The sequence below is a fragment of the Apis mellifera genome, linkage group LG13 (assembly GCF_003254395.2).
Source record: "Apis mellifera strain DH4 linkage group LG13, Amel_HAv3.1, whole genome shotgun sequence".
NCBI classification, from domain to species: domain Eukaryota; kingdom Metazoa; phylum Arthropoda; class Insecta; order Hymenoptera; family Apidae; genus Apis; species Apis mellifera.
This window is the reverse complement of record NC_037650.1, coordinates 4,477,611-4,505,398: the sequence shown is the minus strand read 5'-3', so window position 1 is coordinate 4,505,398 and position 27,788 is coordinate 4,477,611. Positions and strand designations below refer to the sequence as shown.

Below are 27,788 nucleotides of genomic sequence, written 5' to 3'. Positions count from 1 at the left end.
TTTGCATGCTTGAGTTTTAACTATGAGTTAGATATCTGGCGTGTCATATGTGTCTAAATAGGTACATTCATCAAAATGAAATGGTCCCGAATATTTGTGGATCGTTGAAATAGACTAATGTTGTATAAAAATTATGCACAATTATGCGAAAATGACGTTTCTAAGATATTATCAAGTGTAAATAGTAGATAAGAGGAAAAAACGTGCATATAATTAATCATGACTTTCGAAGATATAGTACAAGAGCAGCACTCCTGAATTGATATGCCATTCGGTGTACATTTATACATTCAGTGTACATTTAATAAGTACCTTGGTAACTAAATAAATATCTCATATAACTGTGCCTCTATAAGATATTATACATTTTTCTTTTCTTATCTTTTATTTCTTATCGTATAATATATTTTTATTTCTTAATTATTGTATTTCATAATTGTTTAATTTTTTTCTTTCTATACTCACCGTTTCTTTCCACAGATAGACACGACGATAATACTTTCCGCGCAGAGAAAGAGAGATAAAAAAAGAGACGGAAAGATAGAGACGGAAGAAACAGAGAAACCCTGCTGAAGGTAAAAGTAATTTTTCAATTCAAGAAAAAAAAAAAGAATCTATTGAAAGCCCTTGTAATTAGTAACGCATACCACATTACAGCAGTTTATTGGGTCTTGTGTAATATTTCGTACAACAGTGTAACAGAGTAAAATTCCTTACGGATCTCCATACATTGACCATCTTCGTCGCGGTAACGTCGTAATAATTAGACGAAATGATATCCGACGATCTATCTCCTCAGCCTATACCCCTTTCGCTGATTTCGTGCAACGATTGGTCGTGTTTTAGAGTCCTTTATGCGTAACATTTTAGTTCCATCCCCACGCATGACACATTGTAATTAATATAGGAAGCATAAAAGGACAAAGTAACTTAATATCCTGCCAATTCGGCGAATGTGGAGTCCATCTCGTCGGCGAGCGACTTGTATCTGTCCTTGTTGATGCCCAATTCGTCTGGAAAAGTTGATATAGAATAATTGATTTCTTTTTTTTTTTACGTATATCACCTCATTTAAACCTCTAATCACTTTCTTTACATCTAAGAAATAACAATCCTACGTATTTTCTATTCGATCCTTGTGCATTTGCCCGGTAAACGGATTCAGATTTTCGGAAACGAATTGAAAATGATTTTTTCAAGGGATTACGAATTTTCGTTTACCGGTCAAACACGAATCGATAAACTACTTCTTTCAATGAGCTTAAAAATCATTGTTTGTTCGCTATCGAAGGGATGTGTTAAACCCTACGCAAAAAAAAAGAAAAAAAAAAAGGAAAAAGAAAAGAAATTATTATCTGATGCAACAACATTCGTCCTAAAAAAGGAAAAGAAAAAGAAAAAGTGCACACTTATGATATAACCTCGTTTAAAAATTTAAAGAACGTCGTAGAACGACGCGGTGTATGTCTATAGTGTGCTTGTACGATACAAAATTGCACAGACACAAAAAGCATCGTGTGAAGGCAAACATTAAAGAAAGTGTTAATAAACTTTTTTTTACTCGAAGCATGCAAGAATCGTGAGGTGTAGTATACCTTTGCACGAATGTAAGGCAAACAGTTTTGCGAGGGGTTGGCAAATGTACCTGATGATGGCCCATATAAACGTGCGAAGCTTTTTTGTTTTATTTTTTATTCTGTTAAGCGCCTTGTGTGCTATTGTGTTTCTTGTACGCGTTATATTAATAGACAATGCTCAACGACAAATTACTAATTAATCTGTTCTTAGAAAAAAAGTTAAGCAAAGCGCTCCCAAATCGGACGATGAAGAAAAAATTAAATATCGAGACATTAAATATAAAATGAGCACAAATTTTAAAGATGATCGATCAGAAAAAAAAAAAAAGAAGAAATAAAAAATGTTCGTCTTATGTGAGTGTGAATACGCAAGAAAAAGGGACAAAAACGTAAAGTGGCTTTTTTATAGCTTGATTTCTCGATTATAAAAAAAAGTTTATGTCAAAACGACGATAAAGAACGATAAGCCCAATTTTGGAAGCTATTGCAGCAGAAAAGAAAAAAAGACAGCTAAAGCAGAGATGTATTTTTAAAACAAAGACAAAATAATAGAGATAGAATATGTTTCGTGTATAGGAATAAATGAGAAAATTTGTATGAGTGCGAGTAGTATTTTGTTTTTTTTTTTTTTTTTAGTAGCCAGAAAGCTCAGAGAATGTCTTGTCCAATTCTTCGCAAATCGTTTTGCGTTTCTCCTTCTGCTGGTGCAATACGTCTGTAAAGAAAATCAGTGATGTTGCTCGATGATGTGTCGTTCATTAACACGAATATTTACTAACGAACAAATATCTTGGCAATCTCTGTAATTATAAAGCAATACGAGTAAAAGTGGATAATAATAGGATATTCTTTCTTCAAATCAATTTTTTAAGCATATTCGTTCCAAAGATCTAGATCTTAATCATCGTACGTTCAATATTGGCAAATTGACTACGAGTCTTTGATATTCAATTTCGGTAGAGAACACCGGATAATGAAAGTGTTGTTGTCATTTTGCCAAATTACATCAGATACCCGTTTAAATTCGTTACAAAAGCACTCTGAAAATATTCTGCGGTAACAAAATAATGAATATTTTTTTTTAAGAAAAAAAATCCACCCGCATATTTATAAAACGAGCTTTGAAATTTATTTGAAACTTGAGTATTATATTTAAAGATGATGTAACGGAAGAATGCAGGAAAAAAAAAAAAATTAAAAGCTTACCTTCGAGCCTATCGACCTCCTTCTGGAGTTTCTTGACAGTTTTCTCAGCAAATTCAGCGCGAGCTTCGGCCTCCTTTAGTTTCACCGTCAAAGTCTTGAGCTGACGTTTAAACTCCTCGACTCTTTGATTGGCCTAATCGTATCCCAATCCAAAATTATTTCATGGAAATGGCAGAGACGCGAAGACAAACCTTACCTTCTCCTCGGATACTTCAAGTGATTTCAAGCTGTTACCGACGACTTTCAATTCCTCTTCCAGTTCCATGATCTTGCTGCAAGGATGGAACTATTTAAGTGGAAATAATTATTCATTGGTCCTGCAGGATTGAGAAGACTTACGCTTCACCAGACTTGACTCGATCTTCAGCGACTTCCAACTCATCTTCAACGAAGGCCAGCTTTCGCGACACTTCGTCCGATTTTCCATCAGCGTCCTCGGCAAGCAGACGTGCCTCTTTTAGCTGATTGGTCAGCTGATCCATCCTCTCTTCGTCCTGCTGTGCACGATTTTCCAATACTTTGCACATACTGCAATTGCATTTCGTTAATCGTAGCTCCACCTCTTATCTCATGGACGGGACATTACGATCCATTGATATTTCATTAACATTTACCGGCTGGATTCATCGGCGGCCTGAGAAGCTTCGGCCAATTTGGCAGTGGCGGTGTTCAATCGTTCCTCGGATCTTTCCAGATCCTCCTCGATCAGCTGCACTTTTCGGTTGAGAGCGGCGACCTCGGACTCGGCCTGAAATTAAAACACGTTCCCGTGACTCATTGACCCTCTAATAAAAAAGAAACGAAGGAACAAAGAGGATCGAAGGAACGATTCTTACGAGGCGCCGTTCGTAAGAATCCATGCCATCGTAAAACCGCGTGTGATTCATCGATCTTGAAGGAACCATCGTATAAATATAAATAAAATTTCCCGGCGAAAAATTCATTTGGATCTGGTCCAAGATAAATTGGAGCGAGTTTGAGGAGAGCTCGGGTAAAAAAAAATTTGGGGGAAAATGGGGAGAAGATTAAGGAGAGGACTATATAACTCACGTTGGTCAGAGCTTTCTCCTTCTCCTCGAGATCCTTGTTCGCTTGTTCCAAATTTTGTTTGTTCGCTTCGAGATCGCCCTCCACCTGGGCGAGCTTCTTCTGCAATTCCCCGACCTCCTCGTTCACCTTGTCCGCGCGCATATTCGCCTCCTTCGCCTGCGCCTCGCAGGCATCGGCTTTATCCATCGCGTTGTCCTTCTCAAGCTTCATCGCTTGCATCTTCTTCTTGATCGCGTCCATGGTGGCGGCTTTTCCCTTCTGCCGGCTTCCTTCAAGAAACTATCGAGTTCGCTGAAATTTTCCATTTTCCTTTCGTTTAACGACCGCCCCATGGATATCGTACGATCTCATTCAGTTAGAGAGATACAGGAAAGTTGGAAATGACGGCAGTCAGGTATGGCGCATTCCTTTTCCCCACGTTAATGACGTTAGTGACGAAATCAGAATCCTCAACAAGGATCAGAAACTTGGCTACTTTCCAAACGGAAACGGAGAATGGGTAATCGAAACGTTTCGGGATAATCGTCGTCCTCAAATGTCGTAAATATTTTTTTCGAATATTCTTTCGAAATATCGCGTGAAAGATGGAGTAATTGGCGATGACTGTAACCTTGAAATAAGGCGGGAGGAGCGCGCGGGAGGACGGAATCGGCTCGCGTATATTTTCACGAATTGAGCGTGTTGCGCGAGTCATAATCTCGGAGGCAGATGATATCTCGTCCGGCTTCGCGATGACGAGGAACGGGGCACATCGGTGCGTCTACGGAAATAGCATCCATAGGCGGGCTCTATAAATATGCGCGGAACGACGAAGAGAGGACGGCGGCCGACGTTGAGGAGAGGACGCGAGAGGACGAGGAGGCCAAAAAGCACGAGCGTAACCCAGAAGAACGGGCTTTACTTGGCCGCCACCAACGACCGACATTCGATCTAACTGCCGCGTATTAATAGCATTTACGAAATCATCGTCGCGATCTCGCGATCCTGCATATTCGTTTCTTAGGATTCCACAAATTTTTCATCACGTTCTATTTTTATTATTATTTTGAAACTGATAAAGATCGATTTCTTGTTTATTCGAGGACAATTACGTTTGGACAACTCTGTCTAAGAGATTCGATATTAAAGATAGATAGGATTTCCGGAGATAAGTAAAGAAGCATTTCGAATGGGTGAATGGGGCTACGTTCGACCCCCTTTTCTCGATATTAATAGCACCTGGAAAGTTTCAACATTTGGTCATCCACGAGTGGCAAAGTGACGGAATAAAGCGGATCGGTTGACGGTCAATAACAATAACGGATTCTTCGAGTTATTCAATCTCGGGCAGTTATTTAATATCGTTGGATGGATTTTGATCGCGTTACAAAATGGCCGAGGGATTTCAGGGATTAATTAAGGTAGATTGAATTGTTACTAATGCTACTTACGACATTGCGTTACGTTAAATCCGAAAGCAAATTTGCTCGAAGCTGTTAAAAATGCTGTTGTTAATTGGCAGCGGTTAATATGTGGCGAAAGCGTTCCGCTTCCTGTCGATCTTCCTGCAAGCATTTAAATCACTAAAACTGGTGGCTCGATCGATGTGGAGCAGTTTGCCGTATAAACTTGTACCAACATCGATTGCGATTAATCGATCGATAATCACAATCGATCTTAGTTTTTCGAAATGAGCCGCGATTCAACGGAATCGTGACCGAAAGCGTTGAATGTTCTGCGGTTGAAAATAGCAGACGTAAACGAAACGATTGGATGATGGCAACCGGTTTATTTTTGCCGCGAAGTGGAACAGAACATTTCGTTCTTTTCAAGATTTTTCGTTTACGCTTCCATCGATAATATCTTTGTTATCTGGTTTGTTATCTCGTGATTAGAAGAGAGAGAGAAAAAAAAATCTTATCGTATAAAATAGCTTTACTACTTGAAGAAATTTTGTTAAGCGATGGATTAGAAGATTATCACGCTACTTACAAACATTGTCAAAGCGAAACATCAAAGCTTTGCATAGCGAAGCGTTCGAGATGAAAATTCCTCGAAGTTAAAGCGTGTTAAATCCATAGCCTTCCTAAACTGTGACACTGTTTCGAGCGGAGCGCTCTTTTTCGAGATTGAGAAGCTTGTTAGTCGTCGAAGCAGCTCCATTAGTAGCAGTCGTTTATCTTCGTGGCAACGAAACTGTTAACGATTAGTCGAATTATACTCTTCTTTCACCAAAGCTCCTCTCGTCGAAGATCAAAGTCTTCAACGTCTCTCCATGTGTTTGTAAATTATGCGCGAGTGAAAATCCCACGCACATTCACATACTTCCTTCCTCCCTTCCTTTCTTCCTTCCTTCCTTTCTTTCTTTCTTTCTTTCTTTCTTTCTTTCTTTCTGTCACACTCGCGTCGCGAACACCGGAACAAGCTTGGCCGAGCATCATCAATAACGAAGCGAAGAAAAACAGAATAGAGAATAGAGGAGAAGCGATCGCCGAGAATGAATCTTCGTGATAATTCACTTACCTAACCCGAGCGAGTAGAGTGGCGCGAGTCGAGTGTCCCGAGGGTGCTTCGAAAAGCTTCTTCCTCGGCGAGGACGCGGTAATCGAAGCGAAGCTCCCAAGGTGGGGAGCCCAAAAATGGACCGCCACAGAAAGTTCTACGGGGGTGGGGCCCTGCACGTTTATTTTCTGCTCGCGCCTCCTCGAAAATTTCTCTCACCTTTTGATCGGAACAGGCTAGTAACTGGATCCATCGATATTATCGAATTTATATAGATCGACGTGTTGCGAATGTGAGAGAAATTGAAACTGATGTCATTTACCACGTTTTTAGTTATCTTCGTCGATGATTCGAGATATATATACTTGGTTATATAAAGATAAGATATGATATAGTTTTGTATCTAATGAATAATTAGAAGGAGATTTATTTTATAATTTTTGATAAGGCATTTTTTGCCGGCCATTCGACGCACGATCGAAAAAAAAATCGACTCGTCTCGTCGATCGTTATTATTTTCGAGTATTTCGGTTATATACACTGCACACTTTTAACTGTTACAAGTCGGAGGGGCAGAAACAATAAACTTTTGGAATGGTAAGCTCGCGTAACCAACCTTGAAAAAAGGCGATAAATGTAATATTAACGATGATCACGAAGAAATCGATGTTCCTCCAAAGCGAATGCTTTGAATGCTTCAAATGCTTCTCGAATCAGTTCATCACAACTTTCCTCCAGTTATCCTTCTTTCGTGCTATTCGTCCGAACGATCGAGCAATCGATCAGAACGATAAATAAACTTGCGTAACGTGATTCTAAAAGTGTCGTTAAAAATTCTTAATGTTTAAAAATATGGCGGCTTTGATAAGTGAGCCGGGCGTCAGACAAAACATCGGAAAAAATTTAGGGAAATAGTTATAATTCTATTAAAAATCTTCGCTCTGTCTTGGATTACAATGCGATAAAATTAAAAAATACCATGAACGATGGTAGAGTTGTATGGACGGATATTCGATGACCGATTTTTCTAATTTTAATTATCGATACAATTCTTGATGATGAATTCTTTTTATTATTTTTTTTTTAATCCTGTTTGTGACGAGTAGGTACATCGATGAAAGTGTGTGATAATGCACAACGATAAAAAAGGATACACAAATACTCCTTATGATAATTGTAAAAAAGTACAATTGGAGCGAGAACAATTATATATATAATATATATATATCGTCGGTAAAAATTGAAATAGGTAACAATTGAATTTTCTTACTTCATCGTTGAATTTTTCAGAATATTGAACGAGGAGTATGATATTTTCATGATCTACAATGGATTACAATTGATTAGAAATCGTTATAACGGAACGAAGCTTAATCAAGCTTTCTTCTCTTGACTCTATTCAACTAACTTTCATAAAAGATTCCGTGGATAAGATAAAGATTTGACCACTGGTTATTTTCACCGGTTTCTTAGATCTTGCTATAACGAGCAATAAATCCTTCATTACGTTAGAAGGAAGTATCGTCCAATCCATTTCGTAAATAGCATCGCTTACTTTATTGCTCTATAAATATATAACCAACGAATTGATTACGAAAGAAAAAAGAAATAAAGAAGAAAAAAAAATTAACACGTTAGACAAATTATTCTCGTGCAATTAATCAACGTTTGTTGTTATTATTAGAAAACATTAATTTCCACCTCTCTGTCAATTTTTTACTCGTGTTACTCGTGCATATAATAATCGAGTAGAAAGGAAAGATAGTGCCAACCTTCAACGTCACCTCGTTCCCAAACCAGCAGTATAAATACACCTGCATAAGCATACAGCACAAATAGAAGCCGCTCCAGACGAAGTTCATGCTCAACGGATCTACCGTTGAAAATTTATAGATACTCAGGCATAGAACCACCGAGCTTATGGTGAACTGTAGAAAAATCATGTACTGGAACACGGTGTTCACCGTTTCGGCAAATCTGTAATGGCAATCGTCGCAACATCGAGATCGTTTCTAATTTTCTAGCTACTATTAGTAATAATGGTTTATATATCTTTACTCGTATATTTCAAGATGATATCGAACGAAATTCCCAATAATCTTATTGTATCTTATCCTCAGATCCTTTTTGGACACGTTGCTGTTTCGTGTTACCGTCAACACGAGGGAGGGCAGATTTTGTGCTCGATGACAAAATATCTCGAACTGCACGCCAGCTTGTATCATCAATCCGGCAATCAGGGTCTCGTTGCCCACGCTCGCGTTCGCACAGATCAACAGTCCAACAGTTTGATACAACAGGGATATAATGTACAATTCTGTCGAGGATAAGTCGTACGGTATCCAATCGGATACGGGTAATGTTCTGGTATTTATGAATCTTTTATATTGACCCACTGTCGCGAAGAACACTGCCGATTCGTTCAGAATCTCGCAATATATGGTCACTTTTCTGGAAGAAAAAAATTTTAATGAGTCTATACTTACAGATTGAACGATCGAATAAGAAATAAATCCGTAAATCCGCGAAGAAGATATTTTGACAGAGAAGAAATTTTATTTTGATTTAATGGAAAAAAGAACCTCGCGTAATTGTCGTTCCTCCGTTGAATGATTTCCTCCTGTTCGTCCCTTGGAATGGAATTCTCCTTCGTCAAACTGTTCATTATATTTATAATTTTCCCCCGTTGAAGGAACAAATTGGCCACTTTGAGGGAAACACCGAAGACCGAGATGCAGAGGGAAAATTTTTCGCTCATTGTCTTCAAGTTTTTGCTGATCAATGAATCCACGCAAGTACAGAACGTGATGAAGTATAAGAGGAAAATCATGAATGCCGAGTAAATGTTGTACAAGTGATATTTGTAAGAGGAAGCCGGCCATTTTGTTGGCCTCCAATAGCCACCGTAAGTGAGAAGAGCGAACGACAGAGAAAGTTTGTGCATTCTGTTACTTATTTCCGTTTAAACTTTCTTAAAGAGACGATAGAAATTAGATTCGATGAAGATTATTCGATGCGAAAAGTATCAAAATTTTTCTCTATAATATTTAGTGGAAAGAAAGGAATCTTGTCAGAGGGATTTGAAACCGATATCTTTATTCTTCTTTTCTTCTTATTTTTCAATAGGAAGAAGATACAAATAGAAACGTAGAAAAAATTTAATTGTGCGGATTCGAGGCGTTTAATCACACTCGATAAATACTTGTTAATAGTTGCACTATGAACAAACTATTTTCGACTGCGTACCGTTTCTTAGATTCGACCGGTCTTATTTCCATCCATCTTTTCCTTCGCCTAATGCATCGTAATTATTATTACATAACATATACTTACACCATTGTTACGATGAGATATAGATAAGATAATTTATTTCCTGGTTTCAAACTTTCAGTTGGACAGAATTGCAATCGAAATCGAAGTTTTCTTTTCTAAAGTCTCGCAATTGACGACCGTCGACTTGATCGTCGTTGATAATCGTTATTCACGATTATATATCATAGATGTATTTTCAATTTTCCGCGAAAGAATTTTCCAATATAAATCGACTGAAGGCGAAATACCATGTCGATGAACAAAGAAAGGGTCGAATTTGTGAAACCGGAAATAGATAATGGAGTCATCGACTATTATACGTCTCCCCTCAACGAAAATTAATAAACAATAGAGTATGGAATACGAAAGACTCTCTCTTTCTCAGTTTACCGTTATCGTTCGTAGGAGACAGAAGGTTGTGCTGCATTGATGAGAATTCATAAAAACAATCGACGAACGAGAAATTGAAATTTGTAAGTAATAAAAAAAAGATATATTATTTTTTATGATATTTAAAAAAATATTGTAAAAAAAATTTTAATCAATATTATAAAAAAAGATATTACTCTTTGTGATATTTTATGAACAATTTTGTAAAACAGAAAGCGCAAATTATTAATGAGAAAGATATTTCTTATTACGAATTGTAGATTATAATTTATATTGGTTTCATTAAATAAGCGAGAAAAATTCAAACAATTTATTCTGAAAGCAAATTAATAATCAATTTTCGTTCAAATTTTATGATCAATCAGGTAAATATAATTTCATTATTATTTAAGAATTTTGAAATAATTTTTTTCATAAAATTTTTTATGATTTTTCACTTGGTTATGAATAATTCTCCATTCAAATTGTTTCAAAATTTTATAATAAGTTGCCATTATGAAATTTCAAATCTCATTTGAATATTAAATTTATAGTAAATTTATTACATCTGAAAGCTACATAATTTATTTGTTCGAACAGCTTCCCTTCTCTTTTATCATCATTATTCCATACACCACGAAGGAACAGAAGAAAACGTTGCCACTAACGACACCATAAACCACCATAAATTCTACTTAGTCTGTTGCAGCATATTATACGCCGAGTAAGTAGCTTTTATTAACTATAACAAACGGAATTATATATGTTATAGAATATAGTTCCTGTAACAATTAGATCGAGAAAATTTTTAAAATACTATAAAATTATTCGAAAGTAACGCGCAGATAAAATTTTATAACGAATCTAAGATTGCTTGAACGATTAAAAGATTAAAAAAAAAAAAAAAGGAAATACTGTTCCAAAATTCTAAAATCGTTACAATATTAAAAAATATTAAAAGGTATTCTATGAATATATAATATAAAATATGCATATAATTTTTATATATACTGACACGCTTGAAAGATTCCAGGTTGAGGGGTATTATGTGAGCGCTGACGACCTCGACAGGCGTCAATGAACGTGCCATGATTATCAAGAGAATTTTCTTAGCTTCGTTGCTCAAATTCGGCCAATTGCTATTAAATATCATGTCGGGAATCTCAAGGCTCTGCGTGGATAAAAAAAAGAAAAAAATGATTTGAAATATCGTTTCCGCAAGGAAGAAAAGAGATCGTAATTACTTTGTACTTTGCTATATCCCCGTGCCAGCAAAAGTAAAAGATTTGAATTAACGCGGAAAAGACAAATATTATCGCCCCTGCAAATTGTGAATCGGTTTTCGTATATATTACCCGATAAACGCTAAAGCATATTGCGACCGCGCTAATCAAAAATTGCAAGCACAATATCGAGCTGAACAATTTATTCATCAATTCGGTGAATCTGAAACGAAGCAAATATCATTTCATCGCTTTTTACTTTTTTAATCATCATTTTATTAATCGTATACACAAACCTGTATATTAATTCGTGTTGGCGAGCGCAATATTTCAACGATTGAATCGCGTCTTCTTTGATATTTTGCAATCGGTATACGAGCGTGTCCAATTGACAACATACTTGAAGTAGAAGGCCGGCGAATAGGGTATCGAAAATACTGATACCAAAGGAAGTGACCACCGCGCATCCACACTGATGAATAAAAGTTAAAGAGAACAAAAACCACGAGGCGGTGTAATTGAAAGGTATCCAAGCCTCGAAAGTTAATTTTTTCTTCTTGAAATCGGTGATTAACGTTGCGCCAATCAAAGCGACCAGGCAGGATACGTTTTGCAACGTGTAAAAAATACTGACTTTCCTGTAAAAACAAATAAAAAATGTGTTTGATATCGAAAAAAAAAAAGAAAAGAAAAGAAAAGAAGAAGAAGGGAAAACTTACTCGATCAGCTTGTTGTATTTCGTGTGAATTTTTATTTCTTCTATGTCCATGGGCAAGAAGGGCTCCTTTTGCAACAAATCCAATAAACTTATGATAATTCCTCGTCGGAATAGTAAGTTGATAAACTTACAAATGGTGGTGAACACCGTGATGGTTATACCGAAATTTTCACTGAGTTCATCCGCAGTTCTCACGTTGAAAACGATTTGCATAATTAACGTGAGCAAGAAACTTAATAAAAATAACGTCACGACGACGGTATACACATTGTAGAGAAATCGTTTTCTCGGAGACTTGATTTTCGGTGATAAAAAGTATCCAGTGGCAACGAAAAGCTTGAATGTCCATCGCAATAAGTGCATTTTAAATTATTTGTCGATACGATTTATTCTTCTTTGCAAATCGGGATCAAATAATCAAAATTTTCAATAGCTTCTTCTCCTGTTTACATTTCGATGAATTCTGCTAATAAGATTTTTCGATAATACAATACATTTTAAAAAATGAAGAGAAAGGAAAATTATTATTCGATTAAACGATAACGAGTTATTTTATATTTCTAATGATATATAAAAACAAAGGGTATCTTTAGAGGATAGCTCTTTCATTAAGTGCTACTAACCATATTTATAAGATGTCGATATTTTTTGCGCTCTGTCAAATGGGACAGTTTTCCCTTGGAATTTACCCCTATGCAATTATCGTAATTACTGACATTACTGCGATCCGACGATATAACGCGAGGAATTACATTTTTAAAAACAAGTTGACAACTGTAAGTGCATAAGTATTTATTGTTATCGATTTCTATATTCCTTTACGTCATTTTTTCTTCCTATTTTCCGCTTACATCAATTGCAAGCAGATATAATTACTCTGATATTTTTTTTTTTTTAATAATATTTCTATTGTAAAAACAGAAAAATTAAGCACTAAAATTTCGAGATGATTTTCGAGGATTAATTTTTTTACGAATCACGATTATGAAGAAAATGAAAGCGTTCAATGCAAATCATTTTAGATGAATGTTTTTTAAACATTGATACTTCATTTCATTCTAATCGTAATTTATGAACGTAGCTTTTCTGTTTTTACTGCTTTTCCGTTTATTTTTATTTTTTTAAACATTTCACGCCATCGATGTATAAAATATTTCTTCCCTGTTTTTCCTCAATGCGCGTAATTATCGTAATTACGTACGACCGTACGATCATTACAGTGCATGTTACGATGCATCCCTACCGTTTAACTGAAGTTCAACTCGACGATTCAAGCGACACGAGTAATTTAGATGCACCCTTATGTAATTACCTTTTTAATAACAACGCGGGATCTATATCTATACCAGTCAATTTCTATTCCCGAGCGTATCGTTTTATTTACACGGAGTTAATACGAGTTCAGTTGCTTTTCAAGAGTGAAACAGATAAGTGGCCATTGTACATTCGAGTAAAAGTGAAAGAAAAGAGAGAAATTGATAGAAGATGAAATTTATTACAAGTGCGTAATATATCTATATTTCCACATGATTTATTAAAATTTACTTCTCGATATTTTTATATACTTCACTAGAGTGTTTTATTCGATCATCTAGGAATCTTCTTCTCTTCTCTTGATCTACTCCATAAGGAAGAAAGAAAGCTCTACGTTAAGCAAATTTTCTTGCTCATTTTTACGATTCTCGGCTCTGTTGCAACACACTGAACGCTGAGTACGAACTTTTCAATAACTATAATATAAATATGTTGTACAATTGTTTTTTAACCGCAGGTACGTGTAAGAGGAAGAAATAAGACAAATTTTTCGGATACTGACTGTCATGAAGGAATCGAGATTCACGGATACAATGTAAATGCTGGTAAATTCAATGGGTTTCATTGAACGCCTCATTACCAATAGAATGGCCCTCTGAACGTTGTTATTCAACGATGTCCAATTGCTTCTGAATATCATATCGGAAAGTTCCAAACTCTATATAGAATAAAGAAGAAGAAGGAAAAAAAATCACAACGTGTGATAATCTTCGCTTGGCAATAACGAACCTTGAGCTTGACTTCGTTGCTGAACCAACAATAATAAAATATCTGCATTAACGAGCACACCATGTAGAGAATAGTCCCTACGTATCTCGAATCCATTTCTATTTGCATTATTCGATAGAAATTGAAACAGATCATTGACAGACTCGTGCAGAATTGAAAGAACATGATCGATTGAAATGCATCGTTCACCATCTCTCCGTATCTGTAAAATTCCAAAATGTATACATATATATATATTGCTTAACTTATCAAAATTCACCATAAACTGACTTGTATATATGATTGTGATGACGAACACACTGTTTCATGGTATAATTTTTATCCGATCCAATGTTTTTCAGACGATGCTCCAGTATCTCGAATTGACAGCTAATATGTATCAACAGGCCGCTGTACAAAGTATCGCTGGCGACGCAAGCGAACGTGCACACGGTTGCTACCACAACTTGGTAAGCGAAGGCAAGCAGAAATGCAGATGCTGTGGAATAATCGTAAGGCAGCCACGTTCGAAACGCTAATTTTCTGATCTTGAAATTTGCGAGAAGCGATCCCATCAATATGCACAACGAAGAAGACATGAGTAGGATGAAGTAACCAAGCGTGTTCCAACTGGAAAAATAAAACGAAGAAAAAAGAGATGAAAAATTTACTTTCGATCTTACGTTCGAGATGAATTGTAAACGAAGAGAGACGATCAACTTACTCGGTGAGCTTTTCGAATTTCAAGAAAATTTCAAATTCTTCCGTGTTTATAGGCGAAAGTGGCTCCTGTTTTAGGATGTTGCACAAAAGTAGAATGTTCTCACGGCGCGTGAGTATAGTGATCAGTTTGAAACACGTGACGAATACCACCACAGTTACCGAGAAATTGTCACTGAAATCGTCCGTCCCTTTTACGTTGTACACCATATCCAATATTTGCGAGAGCAAGAAACTGTTCAACGCTACGAATGAGAATACCGCGTAAATCTTGTACAAGTATCTTTTCAGACGCGTTGTCCACGACGAGGGTGGGAAACAACCGCATAACGCGAACAAGAGAAACGTCCATCGCAGTATGCGCATTCTGTCGATGTCAGAAAAAAGACAAAATCTTTACGTGTATTCTTTTTTTCTTTTTTTTTTTTTATTCAATTAGACCTTATCGCAACAATAATTATCGAAAGTATAGAGGGACAAATTCGAAAAGGGTATAGATATATATATCTTTATACCATAACTATCGCTCGACGATAGTTTGGAATATTGCTTGCATGAAAATATCGATATCCGTCGTGCGCCCTCGAATCGAGTTTATTTCGTACAGGGTTTACCCTTCGGTATATACATATTCATTATTGTAATAGTATCGTGAGTTGCATTTTATTATGTATAAGTACAATTTAAATAATAATGGTCTTAACTTTTGCATTCATAGTTTTATTATATAGTTTTTTATCCGTGATGCAATGTTGCAAGTCGAATATATATATATATTCTATATTATATTATATCGAAATATTCTCTATATATGTTTCATAAAATAAAAGGAACGTTAGCGATAAGTTGGTTGAAGAATGAGATACGTATCTTTTCAACAGGAAGAGAAATAAATATAGAAGAGTATTTTTCTTTTTTTCTACCATCGAGTAAGTATTTATACCAGTTTTATTTATAAATCTCTTGTAGTTTCGTGATACAAAATGGTTTAACGGGGTTAATGAGATTCGTTCGAAATTCGTTTTCAGCCATCCGTATCGTTACATGCATCTGTTTCGATTGGAATAAGTAATTTTAAGACGGGCAGATCTTCATTTAGTTCGTTGCAATAAATTAAAGACGGAATACGAAGCTTTTATTAGCTGTAATAAAAAAAATTATTAACTCTAATAAAGTATTATATTCAGTTAGAATTAGATGATAGTTTAAAAATCATTTCATTTCAAAATCACATAACGTGTCGTCCTATTTTAATCCATGCATGCAATTAATTCTTAATATACTTTATTCTATTCTACATTAATTATAATAATTTCTAATACTATTGAAAGGATTATTGGATTGATACAGTTCTAAACTTTTAACCACAATTTATCTGCATTTCTGACACTTTCATTCTTAGATACTTAATTACATTAAGTTTTATAATAAACAATTGCATGAATAAAAATAGAATATCAAATTTATGTATTATTCGATACTAACCGCCACGAAAAATTCAAGGTTCAACGTCACCAAATATCCACTGGTAAATTCGAAAGGTTGTGTCGCTCGTGTCATGATTATTAGAAAGATTTTTTTCGTCTTGTCATCCCACGACGTCCAATCGCTTTTAAATATCATGCCGGGCACCTCGAGACTCTGGAAAAAAAAAAGAAAATCGCAAAATATTTAGGAAAAATTTTTTACACATCTCCTTTCTTCTCCTCAACGACTAACCTTTAATTTGACTTCGTTACTGAACCAACAATAGTATAATATCTGAACTAAAACGCGAATTAAATACAGGGACGCTTCCAGTAATTTAGGAATCATCGTTATAGTGGTCATTCGATAGAGATTGAAACAGAGTATGAACGCGATCGCGCAAAATTGCAAGAAGAGTATTACCTTGAATTTCTCGTTCAACGTTCTAGAAAATCTGTTGAGAATTAATTTGAAATATTTATCGAACTATTTTCTGTAAAATTTCTGAAAAAAAAAAAAAATAAAAGTTTTGAAAACAAACTTGTATATTTGGTGATAATGTTTAACGCATTGTTTCGCCGAATAATTAGACTCGTCTTGTTGAACATTTTTCAGACGTTCCTCAAGTATTTCGAATTGGCAATAAATTTGAACCAAGAAACCAGCGAACAGGGTGTCGCATGAAATGTTCTGACAAGAGCAGAACATTGAGGTTGTCGCTTGGTGAGCGTAACTCAACGCGAATGGTAACAATTCCGAATAATCGTACGGTAGCCAAGCTCGAAAGGTCAGTTTTCTCTTTTTGAAATCGGTAAAGAACGATCTCACGAATATCCACGTCGCGGAGACTAAGACCAGAATCGTGTAACAAATCGAAGTCCGCCTGTAAAAAGAAAAAGAAAAAAAGATTGATCTTGAAAATTCGCAAGGGATATTTTTCGAGAGCGTTGAAAGATAGATAAAGACTTACTCGTTCATTTTGTTAAATTTCGTACGGATCTCGTTTTCCTCGTGTGTCATCGGTGAAAAAGGCTCGTGTTGAAGATCGTCCATCAAAGATAAAATATTTTTACGATACCTTAATATAATGGTCATTTTGCAACTTGTTACGAATACAACCAGCGTGATATAAAAATTCTCTATGAACTCATTCTTATTTTTCACGTTGATAATTATATCTAATATCTGGGTGGATACAAGGCTCAGTATTAACAACCATATAACGCACGTGTAAATATTGTACAGCGATTTTTTAAATGACGATTTCCACGACGTAGGTGGCATGCACCCGCAAACCGAGAGAAGGAAACGTGTCCATTGCAACGCTTGCATTTTTGTGAAAATTCATCAATTTTTTTTTACATTTAATTCTTAAGATTTTAACATCGTTTCAATTGTTATTTGTGAAACAGAAGTATAGACAACGAAAGTAATTATTTCGTACGTGGAAATGGAAAAATAATTTTTTTTTCTTTTTGTTAATATAGCGAAAAGCGAATCGTCGACACAAGTGGAGCTTTGCAAAAGTCGAATTCTAAGTATTTCAAGTACCACTGACCATCCCGGAGTATCGACAAGTTCAACCCTTTTAGTAGACGAAGCTATTTCTTCTATTCCAATGCGTTCTACGTCATTATGTTTGTTAATGATGCAAAGGCCTATCTTAGAAACAGAAAATCTATCTTTAAAAACATCGTGGTAGTATTCTTCCCCTATTCTGGCTATTTCTGACATTTCATATTAAAATTATCCTTTAAACTACGTTTGAAATATAAATTGTGATCGTGAAAGACACGAAATGATAATTATCATTTATTTATCTAACTGATCGAGGAGAGTCAGTCGTTCACGGAATGTCTTCATCTCAATTTCGAATTAAAAAGAAAAAAAAAAAAGAAAAAGTAACTTCAGGAAATGCCATTTTAACAGAGCCATTTTACATTTATTATTGCTCGTTGTACGGGAGAACATTTGTACAAGATCTTAGGTGAGTGTTTCGTTTATTATTCCTCAATATTCTTCTTTTAAAAAGAACATTGTTTGCTTTTATTATTGTGCGTTGCATTAATTAAATTATTAAAGTAAGTTAAAATATATACGAAACTGATCAACGAAAGATTCGAGATTCTTGGAGATATTAGCAAGAGAATTTTCAATATTCAATATCATAATTATAATAAATGTGTGCACAGTTGTTGTAACTTACTTTTCCAACAATAGCATCGATAATTTTACCTCTCATTCTTGTATTTTCCATTTCTTTTCACCGGAAATTCACATATTCTCGATGAAAGACGGTTCGAGCTTGAGATATAAAAGCTCGTGAAATAATAATGCGGTGATCGTTTGTTTGTGAACGAATTCGAGCAAAGGAATAAAAAGAAGAAGAAAAAAAAAAAGAAATAAAAAGGAAAAAAGAAAAAGAAAAGGAAGACTTCCATTATGAACCTAGCCGTTTCAGAATATCATTTATTGTTTCATTTATTGTATTCTTTCTGCACTACCTTCTCTCATAGCGTTAAGTGGTTTATGCGAACGAGTTATTTCACTCCTCTTCGTCGTAAATCACGTTTCATCCTATAAAAGTGGCCAAAGGCACTGGTGAAGGAACATCCGCCGCTATTCTCTGTTACTTTGGAGCAGATTGTACGCTGAATACGAAGTTTTTAACAGCTGTGAATATGTGTTTAAGATTAATAACAAATTGTGCAATGTGAATACAAAGGAAATAAAAAAGAATGCATATATAATCTGCGAGAAAAAAATCTTATTAAAAAATATAGAAAAAAAAAAAATATTATGCTTGATGATATTTAGAACGAGAAATTCGATATCTAACGTTCATTCGTGCTACTTTCGAATACAGAAAGTTGAAAAATAAATCGATCTTTTTCGTACTAACGATCACAAATGAATCGAGATTCATGGTAATCACATGAACGCTAATCATTTCGATGGGATACGACGCACGCATCATGATCATCAACAAGTCACGTTTAGTTGTATTATCGAGATCCGGCCAGTCAAGTTCGAAAATCATGTTAGAAATATCCAGGCTCTGGAGGATGATAAAAAAAAGAAAAATACGAGATAACAGATTGAATACTTGGATTTGACTCGTTATTATCGTGAAAAGAATATACCTTAAGCTTAACCTCGTTGCCGTACCAGCAGAAAATATATATTTGCGTTAACATACAGCTACTGTATATCGCTAATTGCATAATCCTCTCGAACGTAATCTGTGTTCCCATTAATATATAAAGATTAACGCATATCGTTAACGTGCTCACTGTGAATTGAACGAAAATCACCATTTTAAATTGTTCGTTTATCGTCGTAGCCAATCTGAAATCGTTTGAATTAGAAATAATTTTTCTCGATTTATTCGATCTCTTAACTGTGCGACCAATTTTTGTTCGCTCGTAACATCGAATTCATTTTTCAGGTTGAAAATATAAAATTTTTAAGAAGATTTTTGTATCTTTTGGCCCAGTTAAAAGAATAGAAGAAAAGTTAGAAAGGGACATACCGATATATAAGATTATGATAATGTATGCACAATTTCGTAACTTCGTTCTTTTCGTGCTTGATCTTTCTTAACCGACAATTGAAAATCTCGATCTGGCTGCATATGTGCATCAACAAGGCCCAGATGAAGCTGTCGCAAGCGACGTGTATCATAGCACTAACGATCAGACTTACAACTTGTTGCGTGTAAATAAAAATATGTGCGGATAAGGAGGTATAATTGTAGGGTAACCACATTCGATACGGTAGCTTGTGACTCTCAGCTTTGAGCAGGCCGCCGAATGACAACGACATCACTGACAATTCCACTAAAATTGCGTAATAAATCGCGTTCAATCTGCATCATTAAAGAAACAATGATATTCGGTGTGTATCCGATTTTTAACATAAATACAGGATGAATCAAGAAAGATGGTTTATATTTAGCTTGCAAATATATTTATTTTTAGATCAATCATTTTTATAAAATTATATCTGTTTTATCCTCTTTTCTGATTCAGTCTGTATATGTAATATTAATATTCTAATTCTCACAGAATAACATTAATAACATTCTAGAAAGGAAAGGTATCGTTGAACAATGAAATATTAAATAAAATATTCACCTGGCCTGTTTGTCGCATTTGTCTCTCATATCCATCTCTTCCTCTGTCTCAGGCTGGAACGGTTCGCTTTCCAGCATCCTATTTACGAGGATGATATTTTCACGATTGACGAGCATGCTGTACATCTTGTGGCACGAGATAAAAATTGCCAATGTAAGGTAAAAATTGTCGCAAAATTCATCCTCGGTCTCCACGATTAATAACAAATCGACGAATTGGCAAAACGTGGCTCCGTATATCAATAGGATCACGTAGCAATAGTAAACCGTATACGCGAAGTTTTTTAATGGGGATAAGAACGGTGGTCGCCAACAAGCGCACGACGTCAAAAGATGATATATCGTTCGTAACAATTGCATCGTTTCTCGTCTCTCTTTTTTTTTTTTTTCTCAACTTTTTTCCCTCGACATTAAAATTCGACTTAAAATTTTCCTCCCACGTTTTCAATCATCCTTCGATTAATCATTGCTCGGCTTGCTATTCGGATTTTTTCAAGGATGAAGAAAGCAAGCGGTCGCTTTTAAGTTTGAATTTGTAAAATTTTTAACAATTACGTTGTCGTTTCGATTTCTACAATGCTTCCGACGTTTCGGTACTCGATATTATTACGACATAATAATAAATAACCGGAAATAAGATGGAAGAAGAGGAAAAAGAAAGGGAGAAATACGTTGGCGTATAATATATTTAAGCGGGCATCAATATATTCTTTACCTTTACCTTTGGGTGAAATAAATGAGCGGTTATCTATATGCGCGCGCGCGTAGATTATCATTCATGAAACTTTTTTCTTTATGTATGCTATATTATTATGTGTTGTAATTTCAGAAAAAATGGAAAAGTGGAAAATTTGTTCGAGAAACGTCAATTTTTATTTTCTCTCCATCAATTATATTATTTTCAATAGTCGTTTAACGTTGGAAAAGGACAGGAATAATCGAGTTGGAATAAATATTTAACGAATATCAAAGAAATTGGTCTTCTATGCATCTCGTCTGTTTCAAACAAAGAAGTGGAGAGGAATTTTCTTTCGCAAGAACATAAAAGAGGATACATAGAATAGGTGAGATAAATACTTTGATACTTTAAACTGAGATTCATACGATTTAATAGATAATTTTATTATATAGTTTATTAAAATTCGACTTTTTTTTTTATAATTTTAAACTTTAGATTTTAAGTCAAATTTTAAAATGTTGTAATTACAAAATTTCGGATTAGAAAAAATTCTACGTTCTTGATCTTGAAAATTTTGATATCGAGTTATTTACGGATTAGATCAATCTTTGATTAGGCAAAGATTAATCGAAACTTTCTAATTTACTTTCGTTCTCTGAAGGAAATTGTACGTCGAGTACGACATTTTCAATATCTGCAAAAAGAGTGCACATTTATTGAGATCTGAAAAAAAAAATATTTTTTAACATTAATATTGTTTTAATATCTATACTAACGGTCACGAAAGTTCTCAAATCTATCGTAAAGATGTATGCGCAGGTCAACTCGATCGGATTCATCGCTCTTCTCATTATATTTATCAAATCTTTCTTGCTTCTATTGTCAAGGGAGATCCAATCTAATTCGAAAATCGTGTCCACAACCTCGACACTCTGATCGTGGAGATTTTCGAGCGTGGATTACGAAATTGAAATTCGAGACTCGCATAATTTTAACAAGAACGTGATTTACCTTTAATTTGAGCTGATTCCCGTACCAGCAATAAACGAAGATCTGTGTCATCATGCACGCCAGATATAAGACGAATTCCAGAAATTTAGTGCTGATCAATGACGTGTTTGCCAATTTGTAAAGAATAAAGCACACTACCAGAGTACTCGACAAAAGTTGAATACCTATTATTTTCTTGAATTTCTCCTGTACCATAAAAGCGTATCTATACGTTCGTTCGAAAATTGTTCACAAATTAAAGGGAAAAGGAAGAATTATAAATAATCTTTTACTATGATATCTTCGATTTTTTCTCTTCGAGACATTTAGATTGAACACGAACTAACCCGTATAGATAATTGTGAAAATACACGATCTTTCCAATATTCAATCTATTTTCAACATTTACGCTTTCTTTCAATCTATGCTTCAATATTTCTTGCTGGCTGTACATATGGACGAACAACCCGCAAATGGTCACGTCACAGGCCACGTTTAAAAGCGACGTACCAATCAGAGCGATGATCTGATGAACGTATGCGATGTAATAGTAATAATAATTTGGTGCAGAGCAGTTGAAAGGTAGCCAAGCTTCGTACGCCAATCTCTGGTTTCTGAAGTCGGTTACCAATGAAGATACGATCATGCAAAATACCGTAAACTCCACCATGACCGTATAATAAATAGTGATCGACCTGTCAACCGTTTGATGAAAGCTCGTCATTCAATCATCTATTTCGTTGCTGATCGAGAGTGAGCACGATTCTTTTCCAAATTTTTCATAACAAAAATATGATTTAAATTGAATAATTTTGAATAGCTTAATTTAGAATTTTGTCTGATACAAATGTATTATGAAAAAGCTTCGTCATTCACTTGAAAAAAAGCAGTTTCTTAATTAAAAATGAAAAAGAACGAAATGAAAGAACAGTTTTTTGGATACACTTTAAACGTTTACCCGATATTTTTGTCGAAACTTTTTTGAATCGTAACCTCCTTGGTGTTTGTAGGTTTACAAGGCTCCTCCTCGAGCTTCCTTCTAAAGATTTTAATCGCTTTATGATTCATCAGAAGCGCGACGATCTTGCAACAGGATAAAAGCGACGCAATGAACATGTAAAAACTGTTGCATAATTCGTCTGCTGTTCTCACGTTAATTATCACGTTTAAAAATTGCGAGATACAGAAACTGTAGAGCAAAAGTAGCACAAATGTCGCGTACAAAATGTACAGCATCCTCTTGTACGATGTCCGACACGAGGACGGCATCCGACATCCGCAAATTGTTAGTATATTAAAAATTGGCTGCAGAATGGTCATTTTTCAACCGATAAATAATGAAAAGAAAAAATAGAAGAAATACTTTCATTAATCCTATTATACCAGTACAAGAATTTCTGCGATTCCTCCCTTTATCGTTTAACGAGATAATTTTGATCAAAATAAATAATTGGACATTTACTCGTCGATTAAAGAAAATATTTTTGTCTCCAAGGAATTATAATAGTTGCTTAAGGAGAGAATTCGAAAAAATTTTATAAAACACTGACTATTGTAAGTAAACGGTGACTATAGAAAGCTTTTTTTCCACGAGAAAAATATTGTCCACAATTTTCCACCTTGATATGCACATACCGTATCATTATCATAATATACACTGTGTTACAATGCTGGTTATAATGTTATATTTTTATGAACCTTCTTAGATAGACATTTATCTAAGGAATAGGATCTTTTATCATTTATTATATTCGAATAAAATCGACTTGTCCATTCGGAGGAAGTTTTAAATTATAAAACAACGAGAATAGATGGGAAAAATTGAAGATTCTTTGTAAAACTGTAAAATAGCAAATAATGTATCGTGAATATTTAGAAAAGAGAATAATGAATATGCATATATAAATTTCATTTATTTAATTTTAGCATAACATTAAATTTTTCAATATACTTTCGATTTAAAATTAACTAAAAAAAATATAAGATCACAAAAAGAAATATAATTATAAAGATCATAAATAAAATATAATATTACAAATTTTTAATAAATAAATCTTCTATTCTCAGAAATTGTGAAAGAATTGTGAATTTATATCTATATTTCAGGAAATTTCGATACTAATCTTTTTCGTTACATATGCTCGTTTATTCTATTTTTTTAAATGGAATCGTATAATTTTTAATTGAAACCATTTTTAACTCTTTGTACTCCGGGCCTGTACTTCGCTTTGTATTTCGCTCAACCGAACCAGTAATATTAGATGATTCAACTCATCCGTTCAATGCGTTCAGTGTGTTCAGTGCGTTCGGTGCGTTCGATGCCGGAGAGTCCGCTGGAATTACGGCATTAACTCGAATGATAACTGAGAGTCACCGTAAGAGCGCAAAGGCTTAAAAAATAAATATATAAAAGGTAAGAATAAAACAGGTAAGCATATAATATTCTATAATTAGATTTAATAATTCACTATAATTAAAATGTTTAAAATATTTTTTTTGCAGAAAAATCATCTTCAAAATGGAAGAAGTATATCAAGGCAAGCAGAAGGAAATATTATGCGAATAATTTTTTAAAGCTATCGAAAATTTTTATAAAAAAAAATGTAAATAAATGTAAATGTAAATAATATAATGTAATAATATGTAAATAATATATAAAAATGTAAAAAATATAAAATAAAGACACCAATTCTTGTAAGAAACCGTAGTTCTTATTTATTTTCCCAATTCCAAAATTCCTAAAATAATCCTATTTTTTTACGTCATATCCAAGAATTGCCGAAAATTTCAATCGATCTAACATCAATTTATATTCCACTGTTAAAAAATCGAATTATTGACAAAAATTCTTTACTCTATACGGAAGAATGTTTAAAAGGTAAGTAAAAAAAGTACAAAATAGGAAAGTATACTTATTTATAAGTTATATATATTTTATAATTAGATTTAAGTAAAATGTTTAAAAAAATATTCAAAAAAATGTTTAAAAAAACATTCTCTTGTTGAAAAATCATCTTTAAAATAAGGTAAGTATATAAAGGTAAGTAAAGGTAAGTACTTTACAAATATTCGAATATATTTATATTCAAAATTCTAAATATATCATGTACTTTTTAAAGCAATCCTAAAGAATATTCAAGCACAAATTTATTTTCTTTACCGATAACATGTGTTTTTTATTGCACCAGTCGATAGAGCATGACATTTGCTACAAAAAAGTATTAACTCACTAATAGCGAAAAACCAATAGTTTAAAAGATATAGCAAAAATTAAAAACTTGTAGGAGGTCGACCTCCTGTCATATCATGTTCTCCTAATACAAAATCGAGTTTTTGGCCAAAAATTTTTCTTCGGTCGGCGAAATTACGACGTTTATACTTTTTTTTTAATATATCGCTTATTATTCAGAATATTAAAAAATGTTTCAAATAAAAGTTGATTGGTTTCGAAAGGGCTATATTATGACGCTCTCAGTTTTTTAGTAGATCGACCAATAAGGAGCTTTTTGAGCACAACTTTGTTTTTTTTACTGATAACATGTATTTTTTAATGCGCCAATCGATAAAGCGTAAAATTTCCTATAAAAAAGTATTAACCCACTTATAGCGAAAAACCAATAGTTTAAAAGATATAGCGAAAATTAAAAATTTGTAGGAGGTCGACCTCCTGTCATATCATGTTCTCCTAATACAAAATCGAGTTTTTGGCCAAAAATTTTTCTTCGGTCTCCGAAATTTCGACGCTTACACCTTTTTTTTAATATCTCGCTTATTATTCAGAATATTAAAAAATGTTTCGAATAAAAGTTGATTGGTTTCGAAAGGGCTATATTATGACGCTCTCAGTTTTTTAATAGGTCGACCAATAAGGAGCTTTTTTAGCACAACTTTGTTTTTTTTACTGATAACATGTATTTTTTAATGCGCCAATCGATAGAGCGTAAAATTTCCTATAAAAAAGTATTAACCCACTTATAGCGAAAAACCAATAGTTTAAAAGATATAGCGAAAATTAAAAATTTGTAGGAGGTCGACCTCCTGTCATATCATGTTCTCCTAATACAAAATCGAGTTTTTGGCCAAAAATTTTTCTTCGGTCTCCGAAATTTCGACGCTTACACCTTTTTTTTAATATCTCGCTTATTATTCAGAATATTAAAAAATGTTTCGAATAAAAGTTGATTGGTTTCGAAAGGGCTATATTATGACGCTCTCAGTTTTTTAATAGGTCGACCAATAAGGAGCTTTTTTAGCACAACTTTGTTTTTTTTACTGATAACATGTATTTTTTAATGCGCCAATCGATAGAGCGTAAAATTTTCTATAAAAAAGTATTAACCCACTTATAGCGAAAAACCAATAGTTTAAAAGATATAGCGAAAATTAAAAATTTGTAGGAGGTCGACCTCCTGTCATATCATGTTCTCCTAATACAAAGTCGAATTTTTGGCCAAAAATTTTTCTTCGGTCGCCGAAATTTCCTTTCTACCTTTTTTTTAATATCTCGCTTATTATTCAGAATATTAAAAAATGTTTCGAATAAAAGTTGATTGGTTTCGAAAGGGCTATATTATGACGCTCTCAGTTTTTTAATAGGTCGACCAATAAGGAGCTTTTTTAGCACAACTTTGTTTTTTTTACTGATAACATGCATTTTTTAATGCGCCAATCGATAGAGCGTAAAATTTCCTATAAAAAAGTGTTAACCCACTTATAGCGAAAAACCAATAGTTTAAAAGATATAGCAAAAATTAAAAATTTGTAGGAGGTCGACCTCCTGTCATATCATGTTCTCCTAATACAAAGTCGAATTTTTGGCCAAAAATTTTTCTTCGGTCTCCGAAATTTCGACGCTTACACCTTTTTTTTAATATCTCGCTTATTATTCAGAATATTAAAAAATGTTTCGAATAAAAGTTGATTGGTTTCGAAAGGGCTATATTATGACGCTCTCAGTTTTTTAGTAAGTCGACCAATAAGGAGCTTTTTTAGCACAACTTTGTTTTTTTTACTGAAACATGTATTTTTTAAGCGCCAATCGATAGAGCGATAAAATTTTCTATAAAAAAGTATTAACCCACTTATAGCGAAAACCAATAGTTTAAAAAATATAGCGAAAATTAAAAATTTGTAGGAGGTCGACCTCCTGTCATATCATGTTCTCCTAATACAAAGTCGAATTTTTGGCCAAAAATTTTTCTTCGGTCGCCGAAATTTCCTTTCTACCTTTTTTTTTAATATCTCGCTTATTATTCAGAATATTAAAAAATGTTTCAAATAAAAGTTGATTGGTTTCGAAAGGGCTATATTATGACGCTCTCAGTTTTTTAGTAGGTTGACCAATAAGGAGCTTTTTTAGCACAACTTTGTTTTGAAACATTTTTTAATATTCTGAATAATAAGCGAGATATTAAAAAAAAGGTAGAAAGGAAATTTCGGCGACCGAAGAAAAATTTTTGGCCAAAAATTCGACTTTGTATTAGGAGAACATGATATGACAGGAGGTCGACCTCCTACAAATTTTTAATTTTCGCTATATCTTTTAAACTATTGGTTTTTCGCTATAGTGGGTTAATACTTTTTTATAGGAATTTTACGCTTTATCGATTGGCGCATTAAAAATACATGTTATCAGTAAAAAAAACAAGTTGTGCTAAAAAAGCTCCTTATTGGTCGACCTATTAAAAAACTGAGAGCGTCATAATATAGCCTTTTCGAAACCAATCAACTTTTATTCGAAACATTTTTTAATATTCTGAATAATAAGCGAGATATTAAAAAAAAGGTAGAAAGGAAATTTCGGCGACCGAAGAAAAATTTTTGGCCAAAAATTCGACTT

At 34.0% G+C, this 27,788-nt stretch overlaps 7 protein-coding genes across 8 annotated transcripts; all 7 read right to left on the bottom strand.

Moving 5' to 3' along the window:
- Nucleotides 1–613: 613 nt before the first annotated feature.
- Nucleotides 614–6,473, bottom strand: LOC408414 (tropomyosin-1). The gene is made up of 7 exons (XM_006560083.3): nt 6,336–6,473; nt 3,834–4,124; nt 3,398–3,531; nt 3,123–3,311; nt 2,980–3,055; nt 2,784–2,916; nt 614–1,013 (listed from the first exon to the last, which is right to left on the bottom strand). The coding sequence occupies exons 2-7, from the start codon at nt 4,071–4,073 to the stop codon at nt 931–933; spliced, it is 855 nt and encodes a 284-aa protein (XP_006560146.1). The 5' UTR covers nt 4,074–4,124; nt 6,336–6,473; the 3' UTR covers nt 614–930.
- A 1-nt stretch (nt 6,474) lies between these two features.
- On the bottom strand, nt 6,475–12,830 carry LOC100578617. Its single transcript, XM_016915873.2, has 10 exons — nt 11,938–12,830; nt 11,515–11,856; nt 11,240–11,441; nt 11,011–11,166; nt 10,691–10,737; nt 8,897–9,277; nt 8,373–8,765; nt 8,087–8,291; nt 7,723–7,878; nt 6,475–7,637 (listed from the first exon to the last, which is right to left on the bottom strand). Exons 1-10 carry the CDS (start codon nt 12,297–12,299, stop codon nt 7,581–7,583), a joined length of 2,301 nt encoding a protein of 766 aa, XP_016771362.2. The 5' UTR covers nt 12,300–12,830; the 3' UTR covers nt 6,475–7,580.
- A 608-nt stretch (nt 12,831–13,438) lies between these two features.
- On the bottom strand, nt 13,439–15,072 carry LOC100578685 (odorant receptor 94b). The gene is made up of 5 exons (XM_016915872.2): nt 14,683–15,072; nt 14,250–14,588; nt 13,980–14,181; nt 13,753–13,908; nt 13,439–13,666 (listed from the first exon to the last, which is right to left on the bottom strand). Exons 1-5 carry the CDS (start codon nt 15,042–15,044, stop codon nt 13,610–13,612), a joined length of 1,116 nt encoding a protein of 371 aa, XP_016771361.2. The 5' UTR covers nt 15,045–15,072; the 3' UTR covers nt 13,439–13,609.
- A 44-nt stretch (nt 15,073–15,116) lies between these two features.
- On the bottom strand, nt 15,117–21,344 carry LOC100578751. Its single transcript, XM_026444793.1, has 10 exons — nt 20,282–21,344; nt 19,678–20,013; nt 19,289–19,493; nt 19,048–19,203; nt 18,766–18,818; nt 17,116–17,487; nt 16,687–17,028; nt 16,398–16,599; nt 16,164–16,319; nt 15,117–15,820 (listed from the first exon to the last, which is right to left on the bottom strand). The coding sequence occupies exons 1-10, from the start codon at nt 20,638–20,640 to the stop codon at nt 15,770–15,772; spliced, it is 2,232 nt and encodes a 743-aa protein (XP_026300578.1). The 5' UTR covers nt 20,641–21,344; the 3' UTR covers nt 15,117–15,769.
- Nucleotides 21,345–21,469: 125 nt separating this feature from the next.
- Nucleotides 21,470–22,187, bottom strand: LOC100578886 (odorant receptor 46a-like). 2 transcript variants are annotated; one of them, XM_026444859.1, is made up of 3 exons: nt 21,971–22,187; nt 21,736–21,891; nt 21,470–21,653 (listed from the first exon to the last, which is right to left on the bottom strand). In XM_026444859.1, the coding sequence occupies exons 1-3, from the start codon at nt 22,163–22,165 to the stop codon at nt 21,597–21,599; spliced, it is 408 nt and encodes a 135-aa protein (XP_026300644.1). In that variant the 5' UTR covers nt 22,166–22,187; the 3' UTR covers nt 21,470–21,596. The 2 variants fall into 2 exon arrangements, with proteins under 2 accessions (XP_026300644.1, XP_026300643.1); XM_026444858.1 differs by having other exon boundaries at nt 21,563–21,891.
- Nucleotides 22,188–22,223: 36 nt separating this feature from the next.
- On the bottom strand, nt 22,224–22,702 carry LOC113218541. Its single transcript, XM_026444857.1, has one exon. The coding sequence runs from the start codon at nt 22,671–22,673 to the stop codon at nt 22,242–22,244; it is 432 nt and encodes a 143-aa protein (XP_026300642.1). The 5' UTR covers nt 22,674–22,702; the 3' UTR covers nt 22,224–22,241.
- Nucleotides 22,703–22,710: 8 nt separating this feature from the next.
- LOC107965436 lies at nt 22,711–23,870 on the bottom strand. The gene has a single exon (XM_016915877.2). It carries the CDS (start codon nt 23,267–23,269, stop codon nt 22,904–22,906), a length of 366 nt encoding a protein of 121 aa, XP_016771366.1. The 5' UTR covers nt 23,270–23,870; the 3' UTR covers nt 22,711–22,903.
- Between the last annotated feature and the right edge of the window lie 3,918 nt (nt 23,871–27,788).

Coding starts and splice junctions, on each gene's coding strand:
- LOC408414 (XM_006560083.3), bottom strand. CDS start 4,073: ATGGACGCGATCAAGAAGAAGATGCAAGCGATGAAGCTTGAGAAGGAC. Junction 3,312..3,397: donor GCCGCCGATGAATCCAGCCG/GTAAATGTTAAT, acceptor ATGCAATTGCAG/TATGTGCAAAGTATTGGAAA. Junction 2,917..2,979: donor TTGAAGTATCCGAGGAGAAG/GTAAGGTTTGTC, acceptor GGATACGATTAG/GCCAATCAAAGAGTCGAGGA.
- LOC100578617 (XM_016915873.2), bottom strand. CDS start 12,299: ATGCACTTATTGCGATGGACATTCAAGCTTTTCGTTGCCACTGGATAC. Junction 11,857..11,937: donor AAATACAACAAGCTGATCGA/GTAAGTTTTCCC, acceptor TTGTTTTTACAG/GAAAGTCAGTATTTTTTACA. Junction 10,738..11,010: donor ACCTGGAATCTTTCAAGCGT/GTCAGTATATAT, acceptor CGTTTGTTATAG/TTAATAAAAGCTACTTACTC.
- LOC100578685 (XM_016915872.2), bottom strand. CDS start 15,044: ATGCGCATACTGCGATGGACGTTTCTCTTGTTCGCGTTATGCGGTTGT. Junction 14,589..14,682: donor AAATTCGAAAAGCTCACCGA/GTAAGTTGATCG, acceptor TTATTTTTCCAG/TTGGAACACGCTTGGTTACT. Junction 13,909..13,979: donor GCAACGAAGTCAAGCTCAAG/GTTCGTTATTGC, acceptor TATTCTATATAG/AGTTTGGAACTTTCCGATAT.
- LOC100578751 (XM_026444793.1), bottom strand. CDS start 20,640: ATGCAATTGTTACGAACGATATATCATCTTTTGACGTCGTGCGCTTGT. Junction 20,014..20,281: donor AAATGCGACAAACAGGCCAG/GTGAATATTTTA, acceptor TTAATGATGCAG/ATTGAACGCGATTTATTACG. Junction 16,320..16,397: donor GTAACGAAGTCAAATTAAAG/GTTAGTCGTTGA, acceptor TTTTTTTTCCAG/AGTCTCGAGGTGCCCGGCAT.
- LOC100578886 (XM_026444858.1), bottom strand. CDS start 22,165: ATGGTACAGGAGAAATTCAAGAAAATAATAGGTATTCAACTTTTGTCG. Junction 21,892..21,970: donor GGAATCAGCTCAAATTAAAG/GTAAATCACGTT, acceptor CTCCACGATCAG/AGTGTCGAGGTTGTGGACAC.
- LOC113218541 (XM_026444857.1), bottom strand. CDS start 22,673: ATGACGAGCTTTCATCAAACGGTTGACAGGTCGATCACTATTTATTAT.
- LOC107965436 (XM_016915877.2), bottom strand. CDS start 23,269: ATGACCATTCTGCAGCCAATTTTTAATATACTAACAATTTGCGGATGT.